General features: G+C 43.3%; 1 protein-coding gene and 1 non-coding gene across 2 annotated transcripts in view; one reads left to right on the forward strand and one right to left on the reverse strand.

Annotated features, from left to right (window-relative positions):
- Positions 1 to 25,033, reverse strand: part of LOC124553531 (period circadian protein) — a 197,896-nt gene that overhangs the window by 74,586 nt on the left and 98,277 nt on the right. Inside the window, exons 7-9 of the mRNA XM_047127380.1 lie at positions 23,879 to 24,121; positions 16,510 to 16,701; positions 348 to 502 (exon numbers count right to left, since the gene is read on the reverse strand). Coding sequence (XP_046983336.1) covers positions 348 to 502; positions 16,510 to 16,701; positions 23,879 to 24,121 — 590 coding nt within the window. The remainder of the gene's footprint in view (positions 1 to 347; positions 503 to 16,509; positions 16,702 to 23,878; positions 24,122 to 25,033) is intronic.
- On the forward strand, positions 2,541 to 2,615 carry Trnat-ugu. Its single transcript has one exon. It is a non-coding gene; the product is annotated as a tRNA-Thr (tRNA).

Genomic DNA, 25,033 nt, shown 5'->3' on the forward strand with positions numbered 1-25,033 from the left:
TAATTGCATAAGATAACAAGCAGGAAAAAAACTCTTCTTTAGGTCAATACAACGGGAGATACTTCTAAGGGAATAACACACTGAAATGAGCTTCTTGATTAGTTGATTCCAATTTAGTATGTTGTACAGCTATACCCCAAGAAATTTTACACACTCTACTCTATTCTGTGAATCACTTTAATGTATACTTCTGCGGCTAAAAGGTCATTACTGCTTGTTTCTAAATGCAGAATGAAAGTCTGTGCAACTTCAAGACTTAAAACTGTTCAATACGACCCAGTTAGGGGCCTGTTTCCTCTGTCACCTGAACTGTGTCAACACTATGAGAAGAGGTGAGCTGACATTACCTGCAGGACGCAGTGCTGCCCGACGACAAACTCCAGCCGCTTGGTCCAGGGGTTGACAAAGCTGGACCACTCGGTACGGACACGCGTGTAGCAGCCATTGTGGGTGCGGAGCCGGTAAGGCTCCCCGTGCAGCGTCGACTCGCACTCTTTGCTCACTGTGGGCACGAAGTCGAGCTCAAAACGACATCGTAGAGGTCCACACCTTACATCCATTCATTAAGTACTCCGTTTCGATTACCCACACAGAATTTGACATATCATTCTTAATGGAACCAATTCGACACATATAATGGCAACTACTGGGAGGGTGATAAGGTCTTTACTCTTTTTACAAGCAACATTGACGAGCCAAAACATTATTACCACTGGCGAGGCGGCCCAAGCGGGTTGCATCACGCAGCCTCGCAGGCGCTCAGCGGCCAACGCGCCACTACTTTTTCGATTTTTTTTCAAATTGTTGCATCCTCGAGCCCCCGTTCACCAGATGTACGTCTAGCGATTGGCGGCTGACGCTACAGAACAGACTTTATTAATAATTATAGTACAAGGTTACATCACCAGTTAAAGTTACATTCTCAGAAAGTACACCAAGTCCTTTCATCCATACATGTATTTTTTCTGCAATTGCACAAAGTGTTATACTGAGTGAACAGATTTTTTTTTGTGGATGTCGAGTTAATTTTAGTCTTGACGATGCCACAGGGAGTACGGGAAGTGGATGGTTTACCCTCGCTATCGTCCGATGTGAGAACGCCTCTCTACCCGGATTGGAATCATTCGCCGACCGAGATGTTATCGCTTACAAGACCTGGCATTGTGGAATAGATGCTAAGTCCCAATCTACACCTAGTCACGTATATAGTAATATGTCATTTACATGGTATACCCGCTCCTGTCGTAAAGTTAGTAATGATGAAAAAATACATGTATGGATGAAAGGACTTTGTGTACTTTCTGAGAATGTAACTTCAACTGGTGATGTAACCTCGTAGTATAATTATTAATGAAGTGTGGTCTGCAGCGTCAGCCGCCAATCACTAGACGTACATCCGGTGAACGGGGGCTCAAGGACGCAACAATTTGAAAAAAATCGAAAACGTAGTGCCGCCTTGGTCGCTGAGCGCCTGCGAGGCTGCACGATGCAACCCACTTGCGCCGGCTCACCAGTGGGTACGCACGCTGATAGTAAGGCTACAGCGCGCATACGCTCTATTGCTCCCGCTGGCTACGCTGAAAATTGTAAGTCCGTTATCAGCGCTCTTATGTAAAAAAGGTCATTCGCTCAGTCAGTTTACGAAACACAAACAGCGGAGACTCTGCACGGCTTCAATTTACCGAGAAATTGGTCAGTTTTAACAAGTTATGTGGCAGAGGACATCTACACACAAATTACACAATTCTCATAAGTTACACAACAGGAGTTTTTGTGCGCAGATCTGGCACCCGATAGCGTACCAGACGTGCTCCGTCGAGTTCGCATCAGTCGAATTTGGTGACGGAGACATCGATGCGTGTTCTTTATTGCACTCCTCAGACTGCAGTAGCACGAATCTGGCCTCGTGTCACAGACAGTTAGTATGCTAGAAGATGCCACCACTGCCACAGAAGACATTAATCGTGACAGGACGCAGACGGTTCTGAACAGTGCTCACACAGCCTATGGCTGTCACAGTGCTCGGACCACAAAAGCCCTTTCGAATGCCCCTCACAGCATTACACTGCCCCCAACAGCCTGTGCCCGTGACACAGTGTACATTTAGATCAGCTACAGGCCTGGACGATGCCGTATACTGAGACAACCGTCAATCCAGTGTAACGAGAAATGCAATTTTCCTGGCCAGGCAACACACCTCCATTATATATGAAGACAGTAACTGTTCTCGAAAGAGCAGATTACTGTTGTTGACCGTGCAGCTTTTTCCTGGAATAAATGATGACTAACTGAAACCCTCAGCTGCCGACAGGTGTCGTTGATATACCTCGAGGTGGACAGCTGAAAATGTGCGCCCCGACCAGGACTCGAACCCGGGATCCCCTGCTCTTACGGGACTCGCCAAAGTGTGCGCGAGTAATGAGTGAATGGGCAAATGTCTATAAGGTACATTACATTTGTAGAATTGTGGACAGTTGGGAATGTGAGTCTCACGGGAGGCGTGCAAGGGATAAGTCCCTGCAGTCGCGCTATTCATCTGTGCCCGCGGTGGCTCAGATGGGTAGAGCGTCTGCCATGTAAGCAGGAGATCCCGGGTTCGAGTCCCGGTCGGGGCGCACATTTTCAGCTGTCATCATAAAGGTATATCAACAACACCTGTCGGCAGCTGAGGGTTTCAGTTAGTCATCATTTACACCTCCATTAATCCACAGTCCAATCTCAATGATCCTGTGCCCACTGCAATTGTAATCGATGACGTCGTCGGGTCAATGTGGGAACACGGAGTGGTCGTCTGCTGCAGGACACATGTTCAACAGTATGTGCCGAACGGTGTGCTTCGAAACACTCGTGCCTCCACCAGCTCTGTATCCCGTCATCGGATCTGCCACAGAGCACTGCCTATCCTCCTTTACAGAGCTGGCAAACCTCCGTACACACTCTGTAATGAGGCACAGACATCCGACACCTTGTCTTCCGATCGTGGTTTCCCCATTCTTCAACCACTTTCCACAGATGCTCATGCCGATCAGTATCGCCCTTTGCCAGGGGGAGGCATAACAGTCTGCCCTTTGTCAAAGTCACCTACCATATTTACTCGAATCTAAGCTGCACTTTTTTTCCGGTTTTTGTAATCCAAAAAACTGCCTGCAGCTTAGAATTGAGTGCTAAGTAAGTGGAAGTTCTGTAAAATGTTGGTAGTTGCCGCAACAACTAACTTTTGCCGTCAGATATATGTAGCGCTACACAGGCATGCTTTGCAGGCACAAAGATAAATACTGGCACCAAAACCTGCGTCAGTAAATAAATTAAAAAAAAAGGTGGAAGACGAGCTTTTCTCTCCGCCCCGAGTTTCGACCACTGCATTTTCATACATTATCCAACGAAGTAAATACAAATTCCGTATTGTTCATCTTCGAATGTAGCAGCCTTTCAACGTACTACAAAAATCCGACTGGCAAGACTGTTTGGGATGTATGTCAATATGGCCAACTCTTATGTTCTGAATTTTTTCCTATCTGCGACAAGAGATGGTTACTAATAGGAACTTTTATGAATTGTGAATCACATGCAGTATTCTCTTCACCATAAGAATAATTCAAATATAAACATTTTGCCATGTATTCTTTCGTGTTTGCTGCTATCTCATTTAAATCCTGTCTGCCTAATAAACTACAAAACTAGAGTGAGACAACAGGAAACGCGGAAGAATATACATATCGTGTCATGTTTATATTCGTATTATTCTTATGCCGAATAGTGATACAGTCAGGAATGAAGCACGACAACTGATTAGATTTTTAAATCTAAGATGACTCTAATATCTGTGCAGAATGTAATGTACTAAAGAGGCGTCTGCAAAGATTTTCAAATGGAGAAAAAATTTTGCTAAACTTTCCTTCACAACATCTTCTATCATACGCAGTCTATTATTTGGTTCTTGTTGATCATTATCAAAGAAAGCAGCAGTGTAAGTAACAACAAATAGCAGTCTCTTGCTCACTAATAAGATGATTCCTCTTTCTTTTTTTAATTGGAAGTGGCGGTAGCGCGTACAAAAGCAAGCCATGCGACGAGCGGTGACAGGTCGTAAACACTCATTATCAGAATGCAACAAACAACGCACGACACAGTACAACAATGCATTTTCAGCTTAGAGTGACGTAAACAGCTATAACAAAGAGAACGGCACTTATCAGATCAAAGAAAAATAAGCAATCAATTCAAACCAGGCGAAGCACGTGAAAAAGGAAGTGTACCCGTATAAATATGGACGGAGCGCCTGGTAAAGCTTAACTGCTAAGCTTACGACTCGAACCAAACTACTGCAGCTATATCGTCATTCATTCGACCTAAATTGTGTCTCATATTACAATGGACCAACTTTGTTTCGATTTGGAGGTGCGGCCTAAAACTTTTCTCTCCCCTTGAATTTAGAGTCTCAAATTTCAGGTGCGGCTCAGCTTCGGGAAATTTTTTTTCCTGATTTTGAGACTCATTTTTTCAGGTGCGGCTTCAATTCGAGTAAATACAGTATGTTAGTGAATTTCCCTAACTGTGGACACTTCATCACTAGAATGATTTCCCAGTCATCTCTGTTCCACTTACATATTTCCCTTACTGCATTACATTGTAGAAAATGCCACCAGGCAGCATTCAGTTATGTATTGGGAAGTGGTCATAATGTTTTGGCTCATTAGTGTATAAAGAGTGTTTGGAAATTCCCATTAAAAACTTCTGGGACTTGTTTACGAGAGTGACTACACAATATTTTGAACATGTAGCCACATTTAGAAACATACCGTTTCTGTTCTACAACAATTTCAGTTCAGATGTTTAATTCATCCAGTTATGCTTGCGGAATTAGGTACAGTGCAGTACAAGTACGAGGGCTATCCACAAAGTACATTACATTTTGGAATTAAAAATAAATAAAGTATCGGAAATATTTTTTATTATATACAGATGAAAGCCACACTTAAATACTACTTTTCTACATAGTTGCCATTTAAATTAAGGCACTTATCGTAGCGATGGATGTGCTTGGAAATTCCTTCATCGTAAAATTCTGCCGCCTGCGCCTTCAACCACGTGGTTACCTCTTCTTGAAGCTGTGCCTCGTCATCAAAACGCTGCATAGCCAACCACTTTTTCATTGCTGGGAATAAGTGGAAGTCGCTCGGTGCCAGGTCGGGACGGTACGGCGGATGAGGAAACGACTCCCACTTAAAAGATTCGAGAACTTCACGAGTGCCATTTGCCTTGTGGGCTGGGCGTTGTCGTGAATCGGCAAGATCTTTGAGGCCAACTTTCCCCTGCGCTTGTTTTGTATTGCTCTTCTGAGGTTGTGCAGAGTTTGGCAATACCTTTGAGAGTTTATTGTAGTGCCTCTTTCCAGGAAATCCACAAAAATCGTATCTCTACCGGGTTACTGATTAACCACGTGGTTGAAGGCGCAGGCGGCCGAATTTTACGACGAAGAAATTTCCAAGCTCGTCCATTGCTATGGTAAGTGCCTTAATTTAAATGGCAACTATGTAGAAAAGCAGTATTTAAGTGTGGCTTTCATCTGTATATAACAAAAAAAAATTCCAATACTTTATTTATTTTTAATTCCAAAACTTAATGTACATTTGTGGATAGCCCTCGTATTAGGCAACAATTCAAAAGGAAATATAATGAAACACTGATTTATAACTGAAGCACATTTGTTTGCATGTACATTTAAAAATTACATGTTTACCCAGCATACTATCTGCACAGAACATAATGTTTGTGTGTTAATACAAACAAATGTGCTTAAGTGATAAATGGATTTTTCATTTTGATTCCTTTTCAATTGTTACCTAATAACTGTATTCCATCACACCTAATTTAATTCCTCAAGCAGAAGTAGACGAGTTAAACATCTGAACTGAAACCGTAATAAAACAGAAATTCTACATTCCCAGACATGGATTCCAATTCAAAATATTATGTATTCACTCCCATCTACAAGTCCCAGAAATTTGTAACATGAGTTTCCAAACATCATGTATAAATTATTTAGTGGATAAAACTGGAAGCACAATGCTGTTGCCTATATGAAGGTAATAATGCCAGACAACTGTTGTGGATTGCAGGAAAAACTGCTGAAAATAAGTCACTGGTGTACAGACTGGCAACTGACGTACCGCACGTAAACAGTTGAAGAGATTCACTACTACTGTACTACACTAATGGCAAATAAATAACTGGAAACAGTAACAACAGTAAATATCTATGCATAACCATTTACAGCAACCTGGTGTGAAATGACCACATAAAACAAATATTTGGAAAGGCAACTACTCACCTATAGCAGACCGATGCATGGGTGCACAGAAACGGTAAACAGCATTCACAATAGTTTTTGAGCACATCTTTTTCTGGCAATAGTACACACATTCATGCACACACACAACCACACAGACACCCAAATGCTCTCTCCCATGACCACGTATTTGGTATGGATCCTACATACTTGAGCAGTGTTCTAGGCTGGGTTGCACAGTTGTGTATGCAATCTGCATTTTTCAACTATACCACAAACATATCAAAGTCTCCCACCTGCTCTGCATATGACTGAGCCCGTGTGTTTGTTCTGCTTCTTATTGCTAAAAATTGTTACACTCAGATGTTTATACGAGTTGACTGGTTGCAACTGTGGCTCACCGATATAACAGTTAAAAGATAGTATTTTTTTTTTTTTTTTTTTTTGTGAAGTGCGCAATTGTACCTTTCTGTACAGTTAAAGCAAGTAGTATTTCATTATAGGCAACTTATCATCTGTAAGGCCGGTATTACACTATCAAATTTATTTGTCAAAGATTTGATCACAGATGTCATAAAATGCGCAATTGTACCTTTCTGTACAGTTAAAGCAGGCAGTATTTCATTATAGACAACTTATCATCTGTAAGGCCGGTATTACACTATCAAATTTCTTTGTCAAAGATTTGATCAAAGATGTCATAAAATGCGCAATTGTACCTTTCTGTACAGTTAAAGCAGGCAGTATTTCATTATAGGCAACTTATCATCTGTAAGGCCGGTATAACACTATCAAATTTCTTTGTCAAAGATTTGATCAAAGATGTCATAAAATACTCTGTCAAATATATTTGACAAAGATCTTTGACGTAGCGCTAGAAGGGGTATTACACTGTCAGCATATTTTTCGTCAAAGTTCAAGATGGCTGACAACAGCAACTTGTTATTAACTGCAGCAGTTGCATGTACCACAATTGCACAGTGTGCACATGCGGAAGAGGAGTGGGGAAAAAAAAAAGGAAACATATGTGGGTGAAGCCGTGGGTTTTACGACGACACGATAAAAGCATTCAACAAAACTTGTTACGTGAGCTTATAGTGGAGGACGGCAAGTCGTACATCAATTACTTAAGAATGGATGAGCATACATTTCTGTATGTGCTTAACGAAGTGTATCCTCATATCAAAAAGCACAATATTCACTTAAGAACTGCTACATCTTCAGAAGACAGGCTCACTGTAACACTCCGATACCTTGCTACAGGAGAGGGTTATGTTATGTTAGGTCAGGTCAGGTCAGGTCAGGTCAGGTCAGGTCAGGTCTCCAATCTTCGTAATTTATTTTTGTATTCAGGGTGCCTCACGTTGTAAAGCGCCTCATCAGCTTCATACATCTCTATTAATTTTGTAGTTGTCAGGACTCACCAATTTTATTTACCGGCAATGTTTATAAAAACACTACAGACGACAGAACACTGCAGCGATGCTAGCGCTCCATGTGGTAACATGTCACATTGCAGGGAACAGAAGAAAACCGACTTCTTTGATCAAATGTACAGCGAGGCCCTAGATTTGATCAAATATTGGACGACATTTGACAAAGTTCCCTATCACACCATCAAATATCTTTCACAAAGATTTTTGACAAAGAAATTTGAGAAAGAAATTTGATAGTGTAATACCGGCCTAAGAAGTCAAAGGTTACTATTGTCTGTGATGTCGTTAATATACAACATCAACAGCAGGGGTCCCCCTTGGAGCCTTTCCCTGGAGCACACCTGAAATTAGTTCTACATCAGGTAATGACTCCCCATCTTAGAAGTACAGGTTTTACAGCACATTTGTAACTGCCTACTGATAGCGTCAGACCCACGTTATGGAGATGACACCCACAACAAAACATTACCAGATTAAGCAGTGGCTAGGACACAGGCACAGAGGACTCACACTCAGATAGGGAAGCGCAGCGCAGTGTAGAGTTTTATCTTTGACCGACCTGCAGTTTGAAGCTGTGGTGACACCAGTGGAGATGACGGCCCCACCTCACAGACCGGAGATGCGTAGGCGGCTAACAGTGGCTGCAATCTAGTGGTAAGTGCCAAGCAGGAATCAGAAGCAATTAGCCCAGGGCTAGTAAGTGGCATGCAGTGGTGGCTCCTTTGCAAGCTGTAGGTGGCAGGCGGCAGCAAACGAAGCAAGCAGCTCGGGCACATCCCACACAGCAAATGTAACACACCAGTCAGTGAGAGGGTAAACGGTTACTATTGTCCGCAAATTCATTAATATCTAACAGCAGCAAGAGACCGGAGACCTTTTCCAAAGCCACCCTTGAAGTTAATCTACATCTGTCAATGACTCTCTTTTTGAGAAATAAAGATTTCAGAGCACATTTGTTAATGTGTTGTTTGAAGCTTTACTGACGGACTATTTGTAAATGTGGTTTTCGGGCAAGATGTCCGACGATGTGAAATTTCAGCATATCTCATCAATTAGGGTGACCAGACGTCCAGATTAATCTGGACATGTCCTCCTTTTTAGCTCTTTGTCCGGGGTCCGGGCGGATTTTTACACTGTCCGGCTTTTTCGTAAAGTTGAGTGTAGTACAGTTAAATTTACAATTCGTCGCGTTCTATTCCTCTTTTCTTAAATACTTTAACTATTGGCACAGCCTTCGTGATAAACACGCACGAAGGCGGTGTTAGTAGGTGGCACCAGGATCGTCGATGTTATCGTTGATCGACCTATAAGCAAATGCAAATATCGATTGTTTAAAATTTTCCCCTTTCCTATCTTCGCTTTGTATTGGCTTGGCTTCCTGTGGTGCACGTGTGATTTGTGAGTGTAATTTTTAACCGAATGAGTTATGTAAAATATTTGGCTATGCCTAAGTGTACATTTTATGATGTCCTTTCCTGCAAATATCCGGCTTTCAAGAAAGGGAGAAATGAATTTGAAGCGGAATGTAAGATACGTGGAGCTGGAGCGTACGTCTCAGTGGCCAATAAAGGTAAGAAATAACTCGGCAGATTAGCTGTCATGGTTTTATTTCATTGTTTCATAGTCACTCAATTTATTTGTATTCGGAAGGTTGAAGTGCAGTTTACATGCCGTCAGCAGCTGCTCGAATTGTAGATGTTGGTAGCGTCGAATGAAGGGAGGTGAATGGTCTTACATTTTTCGCTTTGTAAACAATTCCGTGTTGTTGACATAACAGAACAATTGACGCCACGCTGTCACCACAATCAATGTTTTTAATTTTTTTATATTGCTCAGTTAACCACCACCACCTAACTACTAGTTTTAGCAGTAATTCCCGGAAGTCACTTGATTTGTCCAAAGCTGACAAGTGGTATCCTCATCTGCAGTTGACCCGTTTGATGTGCCCTCTCTTTTTTTTCCTTTGTGCTCCTTTTTGAAGCTGTTTGTCCTTTTTAAACAATTGCATCTGGTCACCCTATCATCAATGCAACTGACCGGCACCTTCCGGTGCGGTGAACTCACTGCCGAGATTGTGACCAAAGCCTCCTACTTATGTCAGTCTGAGAAGAAACTGCACAGGCAAGGGATGTGCCAAATACTGTGACTAACAGCACAGATCACCTGATCTGTAAAGAGAGAGACAGAAACGCCACCTGGTGGATGATGAAGTGACACCTCTGACACATAAAGAGAGACTGTGCTCTGCCGCTGATCACCCCAGCAGCCTCTGTCGGAAGCCGCATACCAATATACGTGTCCATACTGGTGTATGTCCACTGTCGCTGTTGTTATTCGGATATCTCTGTTGCCACAGCTGCATCGTCCCTCGAATGACCGACAGTTCTTCCTTGCGATAATTGTGATATTAATGTGGCCAGTGCTGGATCCCATGCTGTGCTAAGTCGATATCCTGTGTGATTGTTTGGCAGATTAGTTGAGTTGCAAATTTCCTCTCTTCTTTTATAAGAAGACATCGACAAGAGAATTTTGGTCATTTCGTATCCCATACGTGTCTTGTACTGAGACAATGCTCGGCCACTGCAGACTTCTCTGTTCGGCGAAGACGCGCATGTCATCGATGCTCGATGCATCTGTCCTCCGTTGGGCGACAAGTTTGTCCGATGTACGAGGGTGGTTTGAAAAGTTCTCAGAACAGAATAGAAAAAAAGTACTTACATCACTGAAACACTTTTTTATTTTTCAATGTAGCCTCCTTGTATATTAATGCATTTGATCCAATGATGTTCCAGTGCCTTGGTCCCATCTCAAAAATGAGTTTCCTTCAGGCCTGCAAAATAGCTGTCAACTCCACCTATCAATTTTTCGTCTGAACTGAATCTTCGCCCACAAAGAAAAATTTTCGCTTTCGGGAAGAGATGGAAGTCTGACAGAGCCGTATCAGGTGAATAAGGCAGCTGCGGCAACTTCGTTTGCGTAATTTTGCTGTGGCGACGGCACCTGTGTGCAGGCGCGCATTTTCTTGATGTAAGATGACTTTCTTCCTTGCTAAACCTGGCCTATTTACGCGTATCATTTATCGGTCAGCTATGCTGACAAAATACTGTGAAATTTCACAACATCTGACATCTTACGCAAGAACCGTATTGACAACATTTGCGACTGTCCGAAAATGGCACCCCGTTAAAGCAGACATACAGTTGTGGACGTGACACCCCCAATAAAACAGCATCAGATAAAGCAGTGGCTAGGAAATGGGCACAGAGGATCACACTCGGATCGGGAGGTACAGTGCCGCACCTTTGACCTACCTGCAACCACGAGCTGGGGCGATGGCGGTCAAGACGATGACCCCGTGTCACAGGCTGAAGTGTGTAGGCTGCAGTGTAGTGCACACAGATGGCGGGCTGTGGAATCTGGCGTGTGGCTGGCAAGCGGCATGCAGTGGCGGTGCCTTTGTGAATTGTGGGTGGCAGGCAGCGGTGAATGAAGCAGCTCAAGCGCATCGCACAGAGGGAACAATATCACCCAAACCTCGCACGCCTGGCCAGTTCTAGAAATAAAACTGGGCAAAGGCAACCGCTAACTTGCAATGGTCGGTTAGTGGAGAAAAACACGAGACAAACATAAAGCTACATCCACATGCTATTCCTTCTTCATTTTCCTAGTTTTTTGTCAGTAGCGGTATGCAGCTCTCCGAGCCAGTCTGACCTGTACAGACTACATCTCTGCATAAACTCTGCGACCTACAGCCACTTGAACCTGGTTACTGTATTCATCTCTTGGTCTCCCTCTACAGTTTTTACCCCAACACTTCTCTCCATTACCATTACCATCATCATCATCATCATCATCATCATCATCATCATCATCATCATCATCAGTGTTCTGCCTAAAGGCAGGTTTTCACACGGTAGTTCTCCAGGCTGTCCGGTCTTCTGCCATCCTCTTCTGGTCTGCATAATTTCCACTTCCCTTTATGTCGTCTATCATCTTGTATCTCCTTCTTCCTCTCAGTCTTCTTCCACAAACCAATCCTTCCAAAGCATCAACTAGCAAGCACTCCCTTCTCAGTGAATGTCCCAACCAGTTCTTTTTCCTTTCTCTTACAACCTTCAACAGACATCTTCTCTCACCAACGCTTTCCAATACTCTTTCATTACTCACTCTTTCCATCCAGCTTATTCTCTCCATTCTCCTCCACATCCACGTCTCAAATGCTTCAAACCTTTTTTCATCCTCTCGTCTCAGTGTCCATGTTTCTGCCCCATATAGTGCCACACACTCCAGATAAAACATTTGCCAAGCCTTTTCCTTAGTCCTTTATCTAATTTGCCACACAACACTCTCCTCTTTCTGTTGAATGCCTCCTTCGCTATGGCAATTCCAGTTTTCACCTCCTGGTGACATCTCAAGCCTTCAGTTATTGTGCTTCCGAGATATTTAAATTCACTTACTTGGTTAATGGTAGATTGTCCTATTTTAATATTGGACAGTCTGTGTCTTGTACTGATGACCATACTCTTTGTTTTTGCTGTGTTTATTTGCATCCCATATTCCACACAAGCTTCATTCAGATCTCTGAGCATGTTATTCACTGTCCGCTCACTTTCTGCCACTAATACCATGTCGTCAGCAAATCTTATACATTCTATTCTCTTTCCACCAATACATATTCCCCTTTTCCCATCTAAGCTTTTTGCAATAATCTCTTCAAAGTATACGTTAAACAACAGTGGGGAAAGGCAACAACCTTGTCTGACATCTCGTCTAATGCTGCTTCCTTCTGACATTTCATTTCCAATCCTTATCCTTACTTTCTGGTGTAAACATAGATTCTGTATCAGTCGTCTCTCTTTCCAATCTACTCCTTTCCTCTTCAGGATATCCGTCATCGTGTACCACTGAACTCTGTCAAAAGCCTTTTCTAAATCTATAAAATTACCAAAATTCCTTAATGGCTCATAATGTGCCCAGTCAACCAATCTCTTCTTTTAGTCAAGTTGTGATGTAAATTCCTTTTTTCTCCAACTTGATTCAGCCCCTCCTCATCAGTTACACGATCTACCCATCTAACTTTCAGCACATCTCTATAGCATCATATTTCAAAAGCCTCAGTTCTCTTCTTGTCTAAACTGTTAATCACCCGCGTTGCATTTCCTTACATGGCTATACTTCAGACAAATACCTTCAGAAAAGATTCATGACACTCAAATTTATATCAGACAATAACAAATTTCCAGAAATGCTTTCATTTCAGTTGCCAGACCCTCTATTTTGGCCACCATCATATATTTTGCAGTCCAAATAGTAACACTCATCTACTACTTTTACCATCTAATTTCTTTAGTACTGTCCGATTTAATTCGACTACATTCCCCTAACCTTACTTTACTTTTGTTGATGTTATCTTATGACCTCTTTTCAAGACACTATCAATTCTGATCAACTGGTTTTCCAAACCTTTTGCTGTCTCTGATAGAATTACATTGTTAATTTAAGGATTTAAATGCTTCTTAGAGGGCTGCTATGAATACTTTTGGTGATGTGGATCCCCCTAGTTCAGAGTCCCCTTATTTTGTTCAAAATGGTTCAAATGGCTCTGAGCACTATGGGACTTAACATCTATGGTCATCAGTCCCCTAGAACTTAGAACTACTTAAACCTAACTAACCTAAGGACATCACACAACACCCAGTCATCACGAGGCAGAGAAAATCCCTGACCCCGCCGGGAATCGAACCCGGGTGCGGGAAGCGAGAACGCTACCACACGACCATGAGCTGCTGGACCCTTATTTTGTATTTTTCATTACCGGTACATTAGTGAAATCTAATGGATGCCGTTTCTTCAACATACTGTACTTTACAGACTATGAGACACACTTTTTTCTTTGAAAAATTGCCTCCAAAATTCAGGTGCCTGTTATACTCAAAATTAATATCAAAGTGTCCAGTGTTTGATTTAAAATTCCCACCAGTAGTAAAAATGGTGATATATTTGATGCCACAGGAAATTTATCTCTATCTGGCAACACCGGATTCAACAGGCAGCAGCAGTGTAAAAAAAATGGTTCAAATGGCTCTGAGCACTATGGGACTCAACTGCTGAGGTCATTAGTCCCCTAGAACTCAGAACTAGTTAAACCTAACTAACCTAAGGACATCACAAACATCCATGCCCGAGGCAGGATTCGAACCTGTGACCGTAGTGGTCTTGCAGTTCCAGACTGCAGCGCCTAGAACCGCACGGCCACTTCGGCCGGCAGCAGCAGTGTACCGAACGTGATGAACATGAGCTGTGGGGATTCACAAGCTTGCTAACACTGTCTCCCTGCTACCCCTACATCACAAACCCAGATCACACTGTCTAGCCTATGATGTGTCATGCAGTCTATGGTGCCAGTGAACTTGAATTGAAAGCTATTTGGCGGTAACAGTACAATATTTTTGTTAGTGGCTAGTTTCGTAATGGAAAAAAAATAAAAGACAGTCATATGGTGTGACAAAGAGAAAAAAGAAGAAGAAGAAAGTTGAGATGATGATTTTCAAAAATTTTAAAGGTCAGTTCAGTTTTCTAAACTAAGAATTTTTTTTTAGTCGGGCTTTGCACTCTTAATAATAAAAATGGTAAAAATGTTAATCTTTTTTAAAAACTTGCTTAAAAATTAAGGTGCATCTTACAGTCCATAGTTTGTCATAGTCTAGTTTACATTAATCAGCGTGGTATCGTTGACAACACTGAAGCCTCGTTTCTCGAGGGCTTTTGATGCCTATTTATTTAAAACTGAGTGAAAAGCACTCCCAGAATCTATGAATCCCATGCAAATGAATGAATGAAACCTGACATTCTTTTCTGTATCCTCCATCTCAACTGCAGATAAAAGAGATGATGCTAATGGGGTACAGTTTTTATGTTACTTTAATCTGCTTTCTCTTCAAGTAGAGTAATTAAAGTGCTGTTCTGGTTTTGAAGAACTGTCTTCCTTTGCAAACATACTGTAAATATTTTTTGCAGTTACCATTTAATGACAATCGTTGCCATTGTAACCTCACCTTTTCCCAGCCACGCTTCACACACTGAACAACTATGTATAGCTCACCTGGTGTTATTTCTGGGATACCATTATCTTCATTATTACTTACACGTTTGTGATTTATCTTTTGAATTACACAAACTTACATAGAAATCTTTGATTGTTTGCTCAATCTCTTTCTGTTTTAATTACTGTGCCATCTCATTTTTTTCAACTGTTTCTCTTAGTGAATTTTCATTGTCTTCTCGTATCATGTTAAAGACATTTCTGAGTACTGTTGTTCCATTTGGAGGCTTCACTCATGTTTCTATTCAGCATCTCTGTCGTGTTCCATTATCATCTGCTCACAAGGGAACCTCCCCATCGCACCCCTCTCAGATTTAATTATAAGTTGGCACAGTGGATAGGCCTTGAAAACAGAACACAGATCAATCGAGAAAACAGGAAGAAGTTGTGTGGAACTATGAAAAAAATAAGCAAAATATACAAATTAAGTAGCCCATGCGCAAGATAGGCAACATCAAGGAGAGGGTGAGCTCAGGAGTGCTGTGGTCCCGTGGTTAGCGTGAGCAGCTGCGGAACGAGAGGTCCTTAGTTCAAGTCTTCCCTCGAGTGAAAAGTTTAATTTTTTATATAATCACTTCGCTCTCCAAAATTCCAGGACATGTTCAGGTTTGCTTGGACATATGCAGGATTTGACAGAGCACAGGGAAAACTGTGCGACTGTGAAACTGTTGCATTCATTTGTTGCAGTTTATGTGACAAACTCTTATGTTTTCATCACTTTTTTGGAAGTGATTATCACATCCACAAGAAAACCTAAATCGGGCAAGGCAGAAGAATCTTTTTACCCATTCGCCAAGTGTACAAGTTAGGTGGGTCGATAACATTTTCCTGTCATGTGACGCACATGCCGTCACTAGTGTCATATAGAATATATCAGTCGTGTTTTGCTGTGGAGGAATCGGTTGACCTATGACCTTGCGATCAAATGTTTTCGGTTACCATTTTAGAGACACGTCCTTTCGTCTACTAATCGCACAGTTTTGCGGTGCGGTCGCAAAACACAGACACTAAACTTATTACAGTGAACAGAGACGTCAATGAACGAACTTTGCGAAAATAAAGAAAGTAAACTTTTCACTCCAGGGAAGAAATGAACCGAGGACCTCTCGTTCGGCAGCTGCTCACGCTAACCACGGGACCACGGCGCTCCTATGCTTACATTATCTTTGACGTTGCGTATCTTGCGCATGGACTACTCAATTTGTATATTTTGCTTATTTTTTCATAGTTCCACACAACTTCTTCCTGTTTTCTCTATTGATCTGTGTTCAGTTTTTCAAGGCCTAGCCACTGTGCCAACTTATAACTAAATCTGAGGGAGGTGCGATGGGGAGGTTCCCTTGTCAGAACTTTCTCCTCTTTAACAGCAACAGTCAGTGCCACAAAACTGACATGTGTCTCTGGCCTCTATGTCACAAGGTTAGAAAGAACAGGGTAGACGCCACTTGCATTTGGGTACATCTGACAACTGTCTTCATCTGTGCGTAACTAATTGCCCAATTAGCAGAATGGGACACGGCAGGAGACCCCACAAGTCACCACAGAATGCGGCAGCAGATTATTTGGCACGAAGCACGTGGCAGAATGTTGCAGTACCGACACCAGTCAGCAAGCCCCATGCAAAGTGCGTCAATACGGGAAGCACAGTGTCGACCTGTAAAAGCACGTGCCGGGAGACTCACCCAGCTGCCGGTAGACGCGCTGCAGGCCGCGCAGGTCGGCCGGGTGGTAGATGTCGAAGACGGGCCGCCCCAGCAGCTGCTGCGGCAGGTAGCCTAGCAGCGACACCGCCTCACCGTCCACGTGCGTCAGCTTCCCGTCCGCCTGGTGGCGTGTCGAGAACCTGTTGCCGCCCGCCGGCTTCTCGTCCGGCCCTGCGACAGAGATACCGCCACAGTCACGACTAGACCACGGATTTTTAGGTCGTAAATAAGTGTGTTTTAGGCACCTAAAATAGGCTCCTTCAGTAATTCATTTAGGCTATATAAAACCTAAAATAGGCTCTAATAAAAATGATGCGGAGAAAATAAAAATAGATTAAAATACACGGTGTTGACAGTATGAACATCTTATTAGTCATTAAAACAACGAGAATGAATATTTACACAGTTACAGAGCACAGCAATCTACAACATTAATGCTGAACATATCCAAATATTTTTGAGTTCCTGCAAGATAAAGATCTCCGTAAAAAGATGTGGCAATGGTTTAATTAATACATTCGTAGTTTCACATATTCTGACCATAGTTTGCTTCACAATAAATAACCAAAATCTTTTCTAGGTTTTCTAGTGAAAAACTGTGGCGCTTGTCAGTCAGAATCAACTTATACGCTGAAAAAGAACGTTCTACATCAACAGATGTGACAGGGGCGTACTTCATTTTCGGCACATGTTGGACAGGAATGCTGCAGTCAGGAGTGCTGGATTTTCCACTAAGTACGTCGGCAGCTGCACACAACTCCTTCAGGCCAGTATTCTTCTACAAAACCGTTTGCAATTTTGCCCGTACTTTTTCCTCTACTTCACCTGGCGCTTCATTAATTTTCATTTTGACTTCTTCAAGCAAGGAAATACTGTCGTAGATAGGTCTCCCTGAGCCTTCTAATTGTGAAATTATTCTTGCCATAAATGTGTAGTGGGCCCTAATGTAAGATAAGTCCTGTTTTAAAGAAGAATATTTGAGTAAATGCATTGCTGCAGTTACGGATGCGGCATCCTCCGGTGTATTTTCAACCACCTTCTGGACAGCTGAGAGGTGCGTACTATAGTATTCTGCTGCCATCAGCCACGTGCCCCAGCGGGAGACAACAGGCTCTGGCGGCAATGGGACATCTGGAAGCTGTTCTTTGAATGCCTGTATTCTTGATGGTGCCTTAACAAAAATTTTCTTCACCATTGACATTATTTTATTTACTTTAGGAAATTGTAGCCTTACTTGCTCTGCTATGCGGTTGATCCCATGCACTACACAAGTTACCTGCAGCATCAATGGGCAGAATACTTTAAATAGTTGAAACGCCGCTTTCATATATGCAGCAGCATCAGTGACGGCCAGAAGCACCTTATTCTCATCCACTCCGTTTTGGTATAGCACCTGAAGCCCATTGTTCACAAACTTTGCTTTTGTTTGTTGGTTAGTTTTTGCAAGCTGTTTTGAGTAAATCAAATGAGCCCTGGATGGAGCATCTGGATCTAGCTTGCCAATAATCAGGTTTGCAATGTAACGGCCAAGACTGTCAGTAGTTTCATCCACAGAAATCCATATACAAGATTCTCCAACATCTTCTCGGATTCTGTGCAATGCAGCATTGTAAGCTGAATCCACATAATTCTTACGTAAAGTTGACTCTGCAGGAATAGACTAATGGCAGTGCTTCTAGCCACCTTGCTGCACGCTAGGCAGAAAATATTTTTTCCAACTGTCGTATAGTGTGGAAAAACTTGGAGCCACTGTCTTATACGATGAAATAGGCACTTTTTAGGATATTAAAGCCGAAATAGGCCAAAATAGGCACTAACGTCGAAATAGGCTTTTTTAGGTCCTATAGAATTAACGCTATTAAGTGTAAATAGTCATGAAACGAATAAGTACAAATTTTTATGCAAATAGGAATTCAGGAACAAAATAGGTTTTTGCCTAAAATCCGCGGTCTAGTCATGACTACCTCTCTACACTGAAATGTCTACAAGAAGTATTTATCTATATAAAAAACAAATATGCTGTAACTTACCAAATGAAAGCATTGATAGAGACAATAGAAAACACACAAACACACACACAAATTTCAAGCTTTCGCAACCCAAGGTTGCTTCATCAGAAAGGAGAGGAAAAGATGAAAGGATGTGGGTTTTAAGGGAGAGGGTAAGGAGTCATTCCAAACCCGGGAGTGGAAAGACTTACCTTAGGGGGAAAAAAGAACAGGTATACACTCGCAAACACACACGTATCCATCCGCACATACACAGACACAGGCAGACATTTGTAAATGCAAAGAGGTTGGGCAGAGATGTCAGTCGAGGCGGAAGTACAGAGGCAAAGATGTTGTCGAATGACAGGTGAGTTACGAGTGGCGGCAACTTGAAATTAGCGGAGGTTGAGGCCCGGTGGGTAACGGGAAGAGGGAATATACTGAAGGGCAAGTTCCCATCTCCGGAGTTCTGACAGGTTGGTGTTAGTGGGAAGTATCCAGATAACCGGGACGGTGTAACACTGCGCCAAGATGTGCTGCCCGTGCACCGAGGCAAGTTTAGCCACAGGGTGATCCTCATTACCAACAAACACTGTCTGCCTGTGTCGGCTCATGCGAATGGACAGTTTGTTGCTGGTCATTCCCACATAGAAAACGTCACAGTGTAGGCAGGTCAGTTGGTAAATCACGTGGGTGCTTTCACACATGGCTCTTTCTTTGATCGTGTACACCTTCCGGGTTACAGGACTGGAGTAGGTGGTGGTGGGAGGGTGCACGGGACAGGTTTTACACCGGGGGCGGTTACAAGGGTAGGCGCCAGAGGGTAGGGAAGGGGGTTTGGGGATTTTATAGGGATGAATTGAGGGGTTACAAAGGTTAGGTGGACGGCGGAAAGACACTCTAGGTGGAGTGGGAAGGATTTCGTGAAGGATGGATCTCATTTCAGGGCAGGATCTGAGGAAGTCGTATCCCTGCTGGAGAGCCACATTCAGAGTCTGTTCCAGTCCCACAAAGTATCCTGTCACAAGTGGGGCACTTTTGGGTTTCTTCTGTGGGAGGTTCTGGGTTTGAGGGGATGAGGAAGTGGCTCTAGCTATTTGCTTCTGTACCAGATCAGGAGGGTAGGTGCGGGATGTGAAAGCTGTTTTCAGATTATTGGTGTAATGGTTCAGGGATTCAGGACTGAAGCAGATTTGCCACGAAGACCTAAGCTGTAGGGAAGCGACCGTTTGATACGGAATGGGTGGCAGCTGTCAAAATCGAAGTTTGGCAGAGGATGTTGTATATATGGTAATGATGATAATATATGTAGTGTTAAAATGAAAAAGTAAGAAATGTCGTAACGACCGAACTGATTGAAATTTGCATATGCCACTTTGAGGTAATGTAGTGAGACATCTAGGGACACCAATGTAGTCTTTGTTGTGGTCGTGCACACAAATGGGCACGTGGCGCAAGAGAGAAGCAGGTAGTTTGTTACATCTATCTGACAAAGCAGTATAAGCCTGAGGATATATTGGTGTTTACAATGCAAAACCAATGACTGAGAAGCAGCAAGATTTCTGACTGTAGAAGGTGTTAAACAGACCAATATTCACTGACAGATTGTGGCTGTATACGGGGGAGACTGTGCGTCCAGTGAAGGCCAGGAGCATTTTAGTGATGACCCGAGGCCAGGCTACGCAAACACGGTATCGAGGCCAAACTTATCGACAAGGTGAACGACGTGACGAACAGCAACTGGCACGTCTCAGTGCAAATGTCGGCAGTGACGGTGGGGGGCCAGTGTCGGAACAGTGAGGACAATTGTGCACGATAGGTTCGGTTACTAGAAGGAGTGCACACGGTGGGCTCAGCAAACGTCAAAAGGTATTGTATATGGGGCGACCACTGTAATATCTGTTCCAGTAGGGTGAAGACCCTATTTTTCAGGAGCGAGCAGTCACTGGTGATGAGAACTGGTGCAGTCACTCGGAGGCAGAGACGAAGCAGGACAGCACGCAATGGACACATGTGCCATCACCTCCCCCTAAGAAATTTAAAGCCAGAAGACAAGACGATGCTCACCACCTCTTTGACATCTGAGGTCCAATACCCATCGAATTCCTCAAGCACGGAAAAGTCTTTAACACTGACGTGTATTGTGAGACACTCTGTAGTCTACACAAGTCAGTAGAGAGCAAACAGCCTGGGCTCCCCACAGAGGGAGCAATTCAACTCCGCGATAATGTGCGTCCACACGTCTCTGAGGTCGCACGTAGTGTAACGGCCAAGTTCAAGTGTGAGCTGCTCGGGCATCTGCCCTACAGCCCAGACATGTTGCAACAGGGAATCCTTCAGCTTGTGAAACAGAGGGATACTTGTGCTCAAGTCTCTGGTGATAATTTTTGAATGTTGTTGTTGTTGTTGTTGTGGTCTTGAGCCCTGAGACTGGTTTGATGCAGCTCTCCATGCTACTCTATCCTGTGCAAGCTTCTTCATCTCCCAGTACCTACTGCAACCTAAATCCTTCTGAATCTGTTTAGTGTATTCATCTCTTGGTCTCCCTCTACGATTTTTACCCTCCATGCTGCCTTCCAATACTAAATTTGTGATCCCTTGATGCCTCAGAATATGCCCTACCAACCGATCCCTTCTTCTAGTCAAGTTGTGCCACAAACTCCTCTTCTCCCCAATCCTGTTCAATACCTCCTCATTAGTTATGTGATCTACCCATCCAATCTTCAGCATTCTTCTGTAGCACCACATTTCAAAAGCTTCTAGTCTCTTCTCGTTTAAAGTATTTATCGTCCATGTTTCACTTCCATACATGGCTACACTCCATACAAATACTTTCAGAAACGACTTCCTGACAAATCTGTACTCGATGTTAACAAATTTCTCTTCTTCAGAAACGCTTTCCTTGCCATTGCCAGTCTACATTTTATATGCTCTCTACTTTGACCATCATCAGTTATTTTGCTCCTCAAATAGCGAAACTCCTTTACTACTTTAAGTGTCTCATTTCCTAATCTAATTCCCTCAGCATCACCCGTTTTAATTTGACTACATTCCATTATCCTCGTTTTGCTTTTGTTGATGTTCATCTTACATCCTCCTTTCAAGACACTGTCCATTCCGTTCAACTGCTCTCCCAAGTCCTTTGCTGTCTCTGACAGAATTACAATGTCATCGGCGAACCTCAAAGTTTTTATTCCCTTCACAACCACTGCTTCCCTTTCATGTCCCTCGACTCTTATAACTGCTATCTGCTTTCTGTAGAAAGCAAATTTGTAGAATTTGAAAGAGAGTATTCCAGTCAACATTGTCAAAAGCTTTCTCTAAGTCTACAAATGCTAGAAACGTAGGTTTGCCTTTCCTTAATCTTTCTTCTAAGATAACTCTTAGGGTCAGTATTGCCTCACGTGTTCCAACATTTCTATGGAATCCAAAATGATCTTCCCCAAGGTCGGCTTCTACCAGGTTTTCCATTCGTCTGTACAGAATTCGCGTTAGTATTTTGCAGCTGTGACTTATTTAACTGATAGTTTGGTAATTTTCACATCTGTCAACACCTACTTTCTTTGGGATTGGAATTATTATATTCTTCTTGAAGTCTGAGGCAATTTCGCCTGTCTCATACATCTTGCTCATCAGATGGTAGAGTTTTTTCATCTACATTATCTTCCATTTCCACAATATTGTCCTCAAGAACATCGCCCCTGTATAGACCCTCTATGTACTCCTTCCACCTTTCTGCTTTCCCTTCTTTGCTTAGAACTGGGTTTCCATCTGAGCTCTTGATATTTATACAAGTGGTTCTCTTTTCTCCAAAGGTCTCTTTAATTTTCCCGTAGGCAGTATCTATCTTACCCCTCATGAGATATGCCTCTACATCCTTACATTTGTCTTCTAGCCATCCCTGTTTAGCCATTTTGCACTTCCTGTCAATCTCATTTTTGAGACGTTTGTACTCCTTTTTGCCTCCTTGACTTGCTGCATTTTTCTATTTTCTCCTTTCATCAATTAAATTCAGACTTCAATTGTACCCACAGTGTTGTTTTGTATGTTCGTTCTTCTGAACACCCCTTATAGTACAAAACAGATGCTGGTCAAATGGATGATGGTTATGCTAGTGGTGTGGTAGTGGTGGTGAAAGAGGAACAACGGTGATCGTGAAACTACAACTGTTGGAGGGGTGGTGGTTGCAGCACCTGAGGGGTGGTGGTTGCAGCATCTGGACAACAATTATAGCTCAGGTGACACATTCCATTCACTTTCGCTGCTTGCTGTTGACAACAGTGATGCCCATTTCCTCTTCATCCTCAAGCTTACACATATTAGGCCTACTGCTCGGTTCTGCGTCGGGGTTTGTTTTTTCTGGTAGTGTGAGTTGTACATTAACAGTGACACGACAGTACGTACAAGTTTACCGGTGAAGAGATGACCGACATGCACCTTTTGTGTATACCTATTGAATACAAGGACAGAGCAGAATGATATCCCGAGCTGTTCCTGAGGGCGACAACAGCCACATCACAGCACTTTTGCGTCCGCAGCTCTGTGTCTAGCGGCTAGCGTTTTGCCTCTGGGTCACGAGGGCCCGGGTTCGATTCCCGGCCTGGTCTGGGAATTTCTCTGCCCGGTAACTGGGTGTTTGTGTTTTCATCATCATTTCATCATCATCATCATTCGTGGCAGTGGCTACTTGGATTGTAAAAAATTGGAGTGTGTAAAAATTGGTGTGTGTAAAAACTGGAGTGTGTAAAAATTGGGACTTTGTACGGGTGCTTATGACCGCACAGTTGAGCGCCCCACAAACCAAACATCATCGTCATCATCACCATCACAATACTTTTGTATCTGCAACTTTTTACTCGTAGGTCTACCCACGCCACTGTGCACCACTGTTAACAAACAACTGACACTGCTGGAAAAACGAACTGAAAACAGAACTAAGAAGTACTGAATGCAGGTGTGACAGCAAATACAGCGGGCGTTATAGTTGTCAACATCAAGTACCATGGCCGAATATAGCGAGGCTGTTTCCAACCAAAACACACAGTGCATACCATTGAGATTTACAATTTTGTGTAGATTTTTAAGTGCAACATTAAGATAAAGGGAGGTAAGAAATAAAACGAAATCCAATTATTCTGTAGCACGGGTCCCTTAGACAAAATACTCAGAAAATTTCCAAGAAAAATCTTTGGAATCCTGTCGGTGAAGTATGAGTTCATCGTGTAGATCGTACTACCCGACATTCTCAGTTCAGAAGGTAATAAAACTTGTGTACAGAACGTATTGCAATTACAGGAGGAAAGTCTATAACAGGCAGCTTCAAGTGCACCGAGATAAAAGAGCGCAGAGGTTCGACTCACGGGTGTAGGCCGAGCAGACGGCAGTGGCGGTGACGGTGAGGAGCACGCCGGGGGGCAGGGCGGCGGGCGCGCCCCCGGAGGCGGAGGCGGGCAGCTCGTAGAAGGAGAGCTGCAGAGAGAAGGGCCGGTGCACCAGCCGGCGCTCCGCCACGGCGAAACCGTCTCGCAGCGACGGGTAGCGCCGTAGCCGGCAGAACAGCGGTGCCTGCGACGGGGCCTTGGCGGACGACTCGCTGCTGCCCCCTGCGACATGTGAGAACTGTCTCAGCCTAGATTTAATGCACTGACTAATCTGAAGGTTTAGTGAAGCACCCGATACCCGAACATTGTTTCATTCTACAGCTCAAAGTTTTAGATACCAGAATCTGCAGCAAGGTTTGGATTTCTCTGCTGTTTGGAAATGTACTCACTCGCTAATATTGCACAGCTCAGTTTACTTAAATACATTAACCGAAGGTGACAAAACGAAATTGTGTGCAGTATGAGATTTTCACTCTGCAGCAGAGTGTGCGCTGATATGAAACTTCCTGGCAGATTAAAACTGTGTGTCGGACCGAGACTCGAACTCAGGACCTTTGCCTTTCACGGGCAAGTGCTCTACCACTGAGCTAACCAAGCACGACTCACGCAACATCCTCACAGCTTTACTTCTCCCAGTACCTCGTCTCCTACCTTCCAAACTTTACAGTAGCTCTCCTATGAACCTTGCAGAACTAGCACTCCTGAAAGAAAGGATATTCCAGAGACATGGCTTAGCCACAGCCTGGGGGATGTTTCCAGAATGAGATTTTCACTCTGCACAGGTCTGTGCGCTGATATGAAACTTCCTGGCTGATTAAAACTGTATGCTGGACCGAGACTCGAACTCGGGACCTTTGCGTTTCGCGGGCAAGTGCTCTACCACTGAGCTACCCAAGCAGTACCTCGGTAGGAGACGAGGTACTGGCAGAAGTAAGGCTGTGAGGACGTTGCGTGAGTCGTGCTTGGTTAGCTCAGTGGTAGAGCACTTGCCCGTGAAAGGCAAAGGTCCCGAGTTCGAGTCTCGGTCCAGCATACAGTTTTAATCAGCCAGGAAGTTCCAAATTGTGTGGTTTCCTATGGCCCTTATATAATGTTTGTGTTACAGATTTTTTATTTGAGTGCATGCGTTAGGTT

The sequence above is a fragment of the Schistocerca americana genome, chromosome 11 (genome assembly GCF_021461395.2).
Source record: "Schistocerca americana isolate TAMUIC-IGC-003095 chromosome 11, iqSchAmer2.1, whole genome shotgun sequence".
Classification (NCBI taxonomy): Eukaryota; Metazoa; Arthropoda; class Insecta; order Orthoptera; family Acrididae; genus Schistocerca; species Schistocerca americana.